The sequence below is a fragment of the Lepisma saccharinum genome, chromosome 26, assembly GCF_977018435.1.
Source record: "Lepisma saccharinum chromosome 26, izLepSacc3.1, whole genome shotgun sequence".
Classification (NCBI taxonomy): Eukaryota; Metazoa; Arthropoda; class Insecta; order Zygentoma; family Lepismatidae; genus Lepisma; species Lepisma saccharinum.
The window spans coordinates 3,824,602-3,833,265 of NC_139254.1; the positions used below are offsets into that span (position 1 = coordinate 3,824,602).

Sequence of the window (8,664 nt, forward strand, 5' to 3'; positions counted from 1 at the left end):
TATACTTTGTTTGCAATTCTGCCTTCCTTGCCCTTGTCCTGCTTGAGTTCATTGCCTCCTTAATTACTTTTCGCTCTTTAATCCTTTCCCAGGTCTGCAGAGACATCCAATCTTTTTTCCTCCTATCCTTGAAGCCCAGAACCTTTTCACTTGCTTCTGCGAAGGCAGATCGAATATTTGTCCATTCTCTTTCAATTGTTTCATTCTGCTCACTTTCATCGGTCAATACTTGGAACCGATTTCTCAGTTCAATCCTGAAGGTTTCCTGGAGATTCTTATCCTTCAACTAACTAACATCATACCGCTTCCTTGTCTGTTCCATTCTCTTCTTCTGAGCTTGAATTTTCATTTTAAAGTTAGCCACTACCAAATGATGATCACTCCCAATGTCCGCACCTCTCTTGTTTCTTACATCCTGTAGCGAACGTCGCCACCTCCGTCTAATTGCCATGTGGTCTATCTGGTTTTCTGTTCTATGGTCTGGCGATACCCACGTTACCTTATGGCATTTCTTGTGAGGAAATATAGTACCACCAATAACTAATTCATGGCTAGCACAAAAGTCCACAAAAAGTTGTCCATTCTCATTTCGCTCTCCTAAACCATGTTTACCCATGACATGCTCAAGGCCTTCGTTGTCCTGCCCCACCTTTGCATTTAAATCTCCTCCAATTATTATGATATCCTTCCTTTTTTGCTTCTTTATTGTTTCATTGAGCTGCCTATAAAACTCTTGTTTATCTTCAGGCTCTGCTACTTCTGTGGGTGCATAACACTGGATCATAACGATGTTTCTGATATTGGTTTTGAAATGTGCCACAATTATCCTCGCAGACACTGGATACCATTGAATAAGGCTCCTTTTTGCTTCCTTGTCCATCAATATACCCACACCATCACGGCTCACACCTTCACCCTCAGGTCTTCCAGAATATATGAATGTAACTCCTTCATGGGTATTTACCTCTCCAAACTCTGGCCATCTGACTTCACTTATACCTAGGATGCTCAGACAATAGCTCTTCATGCAGGCCACTGCCTGCCGTAGTTTTCCACTCTCCCGCAGGGTTCTTACATTCCATATTCCAATTCTCGTTGTCCTTTTCAGGCCAAATGTCGTCGTCTTAGAATCAGTTCGGCTTCCTCTTGTTGATGTTTCTTTAATAGTGTGATTTAAAGTGTGCGGGTTATTGGCCCACAGCACCCGATCTTGGTAATGGGGCTGCCACCTGAGCCTCCAAGCAGGCTAATTTTCTGTCGGGGTATTTTCCCCTAGTCTTTTAGGATCCCTCCTCCACAAGACAGTGGCTTTTTCTCATATTTATACTCACTGAGAATGAGTGCCTCTTCCGCCAGCTATGCCGTTCCAAAGGTCTCCTTCTCCGCCATAGTTGCCGTTGAGGTCTTCACCGTAACCCTGGCAAGGGGCCCTTACAAGGTACTACCAGCCGGTGCCAGCTGGCCCAAGGTTTTTTAAAAAGAGGTGTTACTCCTCCTGATTCATGGTTCTTCCGCCTCCTTCGCCGTTGAGATGGCCATCCATCTTCTTCCGCCATTGGAGCCGTTGACCAGTAGGTTGCTTCTTAGTCTGACTCTTTACCACTAGCCTGCCCAGCATGGGAGGCCCTACCAGTAGCTATGCTACCGCTGATATAGCCTAGTGGATCATCAGAGTACGCAAGCCCCACCACCAACTACAAGGTCATGCAACCACTAGGTGGGGTGGACATATGCATACATTCATTTAAATATTGCAAAACGCGCGCTAACCTGTGTTATAATTCATAATCTGTAATTCATCCAAGTTCTGCCCTTATATACACAAAAAATACGCTTTAGAAACGATGTTAAGAGCCACAGATAATGAAACATTTTAATCATAGTTTTGACAAGTAACGTCCTGCTTAAGTTTATATCCTTGAAAGAGTTTTGTGTCGATCGTTTGGAGGTTTCGAATGTGCAACACTGTATCAAGATTACGCTGCAGACGAAACCGTTAAACGTCAATGGTTTTCGTGAGCTTCCTTGCAATCCGAAATCTCCGAGCTCGAGTTTTTTGTTCCTTTGCGACTAGATGAAGACAGAGCTGTGAATATAGTGGCGAGCAGATGTAAACCAAGAGCATGTTAATTTCATACTGTGTGCAAGAGTGTTATTCTTGGTTACTTGCCGTTACTTGTTTGTGTTATTGCAGTGTGTATGTGTGTTGTGTCAGTGAGACGATTGGAATGCCAGCCGCAAGGATCACGTTAGAACAAAGAATTCTTATGTATGACACTTACGTGAAAACAGACTCGTGTCGAGACGTGTGTAGGCAATTTGTACAGAAATTCCCAGGCGTTTCACCTCCACATAGAGATACGGTTAGACATCTTGTCCTTAAATTACGAGAAACTGGATCGTTAAATTTTAAAACACATAAGCAAAAACGACGGATGTAACCCAAGCAAAACTCGATGAAATTGGTGCAGCGTTAGAACGTTTTCCAAACAAACCTCTACGCCGTAAGATGGGCGTGTCAAAATCATCAGCACATACAGCTACTAAGCTACTAAAATTAAAACCGTCTTATAACACAGGTTAGTGCTCGTTTTGCAATATTTATATGAATGTATGCATATGTCCATACAAATAAGCGGGCATTACAGGCCGCAAATGTCGGCATCTCCGTCAGCGCCGCGCGCCACGCTTCTCCCGATCTCTCGGCTGAAGATCGAAATGAACGCACGGTAGCAACATGTCTTTACCAGTATCTAATGAAAGTGGACCAAGAAAAGAAGAATACAGTTCACTTATATGCTGACAGTTGTGTTGGCCAAAACAAGAATAGGATTGTGGTGGCTGCGCTTATGAATGTAATGATAAAAGCAGAGAATATAAAATAAATTGTGCTCAGATTCTTTGAGCCTAATCATGGGCAAAACGAGGCAATCTCCAGATCGTTACGGAAAGTTTGAGAGATATTTGTCCCCTCTCAGCTTGTACCCATCATAAAACTAGCCCGAAGAACCCATCCTTACTTCGTGCACACAATGCAGATGGAAGATTTTCTGAATTTTAAGGCAATTGCTGAAGATCTGAGGCTTCTCCAGCTTAAGAAGACCGATGATGGTTGTAAGTTCAGTTGGAAAGATATTCGTGAACTACGATTGCAGAGCAACAAGCCAGATACTATCTACATAAAAACAAGTTTACTGCAAGAGAATCCCGCAAAAATCGTAGTAAAGAGCAGGGACGGCGACAGGGGTGGGCACGGGTGGGCAAGCGCCCACCCAAAAATTCCTGTGCCCACCCGATTGCCCACCCAATCAAATTCAATAAGTACATATACTCGGGGATATATGAATGATTAAATATGCAAGTGTAACCTGGTGTTCATAACATGTACATTTTACTAGTAAATATTATCTACGCTGGAAATGTTCACATATTATCAACCCATAAAAAGCCACTTTTGTCATTGTTGAAACAAAAACTGTGATCAAATGAATACTTCCATGTTTAAAAGCAGCTAGTAGGCTTAGGAGGCTCAAAATTATGCAGGTTATGATCAAGATTAAATCAGAATTGAGGGTGAACTTGAGGGCTGCAGCTCCGGGCCTCCACTACGTATATATATTCCGGCCTGGCTATGGTTAAAATAATCTCCAAATAAACAAATCTAAACATCATCTTAGCGTTACTTCCACCTGCAACACAATAAATTATTTCGACTTTCTAATTAATATTAGAATAATTTAATCAAGAAGACTTAGTTAGATGGGCAGGCCATGTTACACGAATGGCAGAGGAAAGAATAGTTTACAGGATTCTTGTTGGGAAACCTGATGGTAAGGGAACAGTAGGAAGGCTAAGACGAGGATGGAGGGATAACGTTGAGATGGACCTAAAATAAATCGGTAAGGATGGGAAAGATTGGATTGGTCTTGCCCAGGATAGAGACAGATGGAAGGCTTGTGTTGCTGCAGCCATAAACCTTCGGGTTTAAGTATGCTATAGAGCAGGCATGTCCAACCCGTCGATCGCGATTGACCGGTCGATCGCGGGGCGTTTGTTGGTCGATCGCAGTTATCTCTTGTAATTATACGAATATACGTTATTTGAATTCAACTTCTATAATGTATAATGGCTGAGTACAAATTTTTGCAAAGATTAACGATTAATAGTAGCCCACTGCCTGTTGTGACAATAAAAAGTAGATAACTGCTTGATTGAAGTTGGATATGCCTGCTATAGAGTATAATATAATTTTAATTAGCTCTGCATTGAAATTCCAGAAGTGTCCCTTTTTTTATTACAATTTTTATATACCTGTCATCTTCAAATATCAATATGGTATACGAAATATCAACTTTATATTCGTTCTACTAATAAGAAGGAATCACAACAATCACTACAATACCGAAGTGAATAAATTTTAATAAATCAGTTATATATGGAAAAAGCTACAGAATTATTCAATTGCTAATGAGTGGCTTATCCTATTTAGAAATCCTCGTTCCACACATAAATTTTGTCACATGAATCAGCCGAAAATGTAAACAGAATCTGTAGATGCAGCTGAAGTAAAGAAAACAAAGTTATGTCACGAAGTATATATAAGACGATTTTGTTAGTTTGTTTCTAAGCCCACTTTCATGCTCAGATAGGCTAATCGGGACTAAACCTACAGTTTAACGTGTAGTCCGAACCCGTGTACATTGTGCTTCCACCAGAGGACGGGGAGTCGAAACAGGACCTCTTCATTATAATGCGACAGCGTTATGCCATTGGGGGAAAAAATATACAGAAAGAACTCGCACCAAACGTGGCATTTTATCACCACAGAAGATGCGTCTATTTTAAGAGAGTGATTGCCTGAGACAAGTATTTGAGACTTTCGGAAAACAACGTCATTGTTCACGGAATTAGCTGCCTTGATCCACTAATGAAACGCCGTGCGATTGAAATTACCACCTCAACTTTCAAAGAGGTATAAAATAATGAATCTTCAATTTTGGAAGAGTAAGTTCTGGTTGATTTGTTTTATTGTGTCATTTTTCTGCTAATTTTGATAATGACGACGTTATAAGGTTCAATGGTGATTAGATGAAAGTAACCAAGGGGCGAAAACAAACACACGCTGACACTCAAAATACAAACCCTCATAAATTATTACTTTGACAGTGGTTCCAGGCGCCAGGGACTCGTTGCCCTGAAAGAATAAAGTTTCCAGGGTATGCTGCACAGGATAGAGGTTGACATTCTAGTGTGTTCGAAATGGTCACGCCATACAACCCAATGAAAAATAGATGAAGTATTACTGGTACGATGATCAACTTCGATGAATTTCTTGTGTCCTAAATAATTTTGTTACCTCAAAAAATATGTTCATGTAACCATACGTGTATTGCTTCTCCCGCATTAGTAATATGACAGTTCTTCAGAAAACGAAGAGCAATTTAGCTAATAATCTCTTAAATTCTGAACAGATTTCTCAATCTTACTTGTTTATTACTTATGACGAGTGATATTTTGTCAAAATAGCCTTTCATTAGCCTAGAGATACTTAATGGACAATGAACAAATAATTTGTTTTCCGTGTGTGTTTTAAATCATTCCTAATAAGACGTTCATTTTAATCCAAACATTCAGTGGCGGCGATTAGGAGGAGCGGGAAGTGGGGGATGCAGTTCCCCAGCCACATTTTGCCACTTTTTGCCCCCGCACTATGTCCTCTTTATGCTAAGCCTTTTATACCAAGAAAACGTATATTCAGGGGTGCCCACGGGGGGGATTATCGCGCAGGCTGCGCCATCGAGATTCTTTGGGAGATTTTTTCCCTTCAAATAACGTAAAATTGAACATTTATATATTTTTCCAAAATACAGGTAAAAATTTTACACCTTAAATTCACCATATGTAATCCATTAGAAGAAAAGAAAGTGTTTAAGGTCGTTATTGAAGGTGCGAGGGGGGGATAAATATCCAACTCTTATATGTTAGGCCTTAATTGACACGTGGGTTCTGGGGGCAATTCTGAATTATACTTTGGCGGGGACAGTATTCAACTCTAAGTTTTAGATTATGGCGGGTATTTTGGTTAGAGGGGCACTGAGCATTAAGGTATCCAATTCTTGTGTATTACTATTGTCTTAGAATGTTGCAGAAATTCTGGTGTGGAGACTGAGAATTAATTTTTTGGAGGAGGCAATATCCAGTCTTCAATAACAACAGTAAGTCTAAAATTGGCTTGGACATTTTTGTGGTAGGATTGAGTAAGAAATTTAAAGTGGGAGATAGGAAGCTCTTGATAAAGTGTTAAATCTTAGATTGTCAAGGGATTTCTGTAGTGAAGAGAGAGTTTGAACATTAAATTTTGGAGACTGTATTTAGCGATATGGTATCCACACGTTTTCAACCACGAACGTGCCAAAACAGAAGTTGGAAAAGACTAAATATCCCGGGATCCTAAGAAAGTATTGACACCCCGTTAAATTAATATTCTTGAAAGCCTGCAAAGACATGGATGTAAAAATGGTCTTGCTTGCTTCGCTCGCAATAATGTGTTTGTTACAACAATGCGTGTTTGGCGCTTTACTGAGGTGGATGTGAATTTTTATGCTATAGCTGCATTACAAGACATGAGCGATATTCTCCATATTCATGAGTAACATCACTTCTTAAAATATAGTGCTTAGTGTTGGTATACTGCTTAGGGATTACGATATAGTTTCAGGGCGCAAATGATATGCTTTGGGAGGGGGGCATGATTTTTGTGGGGATGCGCCATTGGCCTTGGGGGATGGGCACCCCTGCGTATATTGTCCTTGCCCCTCAAATGTTGGCACCCAATCGCTACTACTACAAACATTCAGATAGATTTGTCAGTTGTACAAACCTTGTAAGCTAAGAAAAGTAACCCCCAAGGAGTAAGAAAACTCTTTCATTCAAAAACTTATACGATGAAAATACTATGCTCAGGAACATGCATTTAAATTACGAGAAACTTCACGATTGTCTACCATCGCACTTTCTATCACTGTCGCCGAATACATAAAATCAAGTATGTGCCTTGTATTTGCAACACAAGCTTAAACCTAATTCACATTTATTTCACTGTATTAACATACATGAAAGAATGTGATTAGAATGTATGGCTGGTGTATGGCTGCGCATGTGTAAACACTTCCTTGAAATAATTGTGTCCATCAGAGACAAAACGAAAGGAAATGGAACAACATGCGACAGTAGATTAGAAAAGAATAAAGAGGAAAACAAGGAAAGGGAAAAGAAGCAAGAAGAAAATCGGGAGTGTAAGAGAGAGGGGGGATACATACGTCTTACGTACACATACATGGTCTTACATTTATACTGCCCACCCTAATCTATCACTTTGGAGCTTCTGCCCACCCGGTCGAAAATTTTTGGCGCCGCCCCTGGTAAAGAGATGTAATACTAAAGATATAGCGGCGAGAATGCCACCTCCATTGAACAAAGAAACTGTGAAAATAGCGCAAGAGAAATATGCAGATTTATTGTCAATGTGTGAAGGTCCTTTTCCCGTTGTTCTAGATAGTGACTGCAAAACCTTTTACGCATATTTCTCCACTCTATTCCACAAAAATGTTTTATTGATGTTTATGTAATGTAGCTAAATTATCTCCTAATATTGTACTCTTGTTATGTAGTAATTTTGCATGTATAGCTTTTTAATTGTACTTGTAGTGAAGAGTTTTGTAATTTGTACACGTACTTAAAGCATGTAAATCTAAAGAACTTCAAAATAAAAATAACCATTCACTTTGAAAAAAAAAGCGTCATGAACAATAAAATCATAAATATTATATAGTTTTGCTCACACTTTGACTAAAAAAGAAAATTTCTCAAATCATGAAGCAGTAACTTGATACTAATTTGCATGGCGTATCTCAAAGATATTTCTGTGTGAGTAATTATTTTGATCTGACATACCGACGTATGTCAAGAAATTATGAAATTTCAAGCACGTAACGCAACACATGTAACATTCAACCATATTATTTTACAGCAGAAACATAATACAAAATTAATGACAAAACAAAATTTGTTATGGAGTAAATGATTTTCTCACAAACGTCTACGAAAGTGTGTGCGAAAACGTTTTTTGCTTCTCCTGAAAAGTTGGAAAAAATGAGATAGGTCGTTATGTCATTGGACCGACGATATGTAAGTGTAACATACTACAAGAACATTTAAAAATCTGAAACCATATTCAATTTATTCACAAAATAATGTGTAACAGTATTTATGGCCAGACTAGGTATTTCCGACTACCGAAATCGACACGTCAGTTTAACTCAAACCTCGATAACAGGGGGCGGGGGCGGAGGACGAACGGACTGGCGCGCGATCAAACAATAGATAGCGTTGCAACTTGGCACCGCACACGCACAGTAGACGTTGCTTACCATTTTCACAGACAAAACAATAATAGATGCTTTCTTTCGCAGTTACTCTTTGCTCTTCTTATTCTTTTCTGCTTTATACAGCATACGCAGATGGATTTAATTTGAATTTTCTCCTCCCCAAGATGACCAAACTGCCTCAAATAATGCAGCTTCCATTTTTTGTATATTTTGCCGCCCCCTTGAGCTTGCCGCCCCGTGCAAATGCACGTGTTGCACGTACGGTAGAGCAGGCCCT

General features: G+C 39.7%; 1 protein-coding gene across 1 annotated transcript; it reads right to left on the reverse strand.

Annotated features, from left to right (window-relative positions):
• Nucleotides 1-286: 286 nt before the first annotated feature.
• On the reverse strand, nt 287-1,027 carry LOC145979360 (protein CFDP2-like). The gene has a single exon (XM_083112223.1). It carries the CDS (start codon nt 1,025-1,027, stop codon nt 287-289), a length of 741 nt encoding a protein of 246 aa, XP_082968349.1.
• Nucleotides 1,028-8,664: the final 7,637 nt, after the last annotated feature.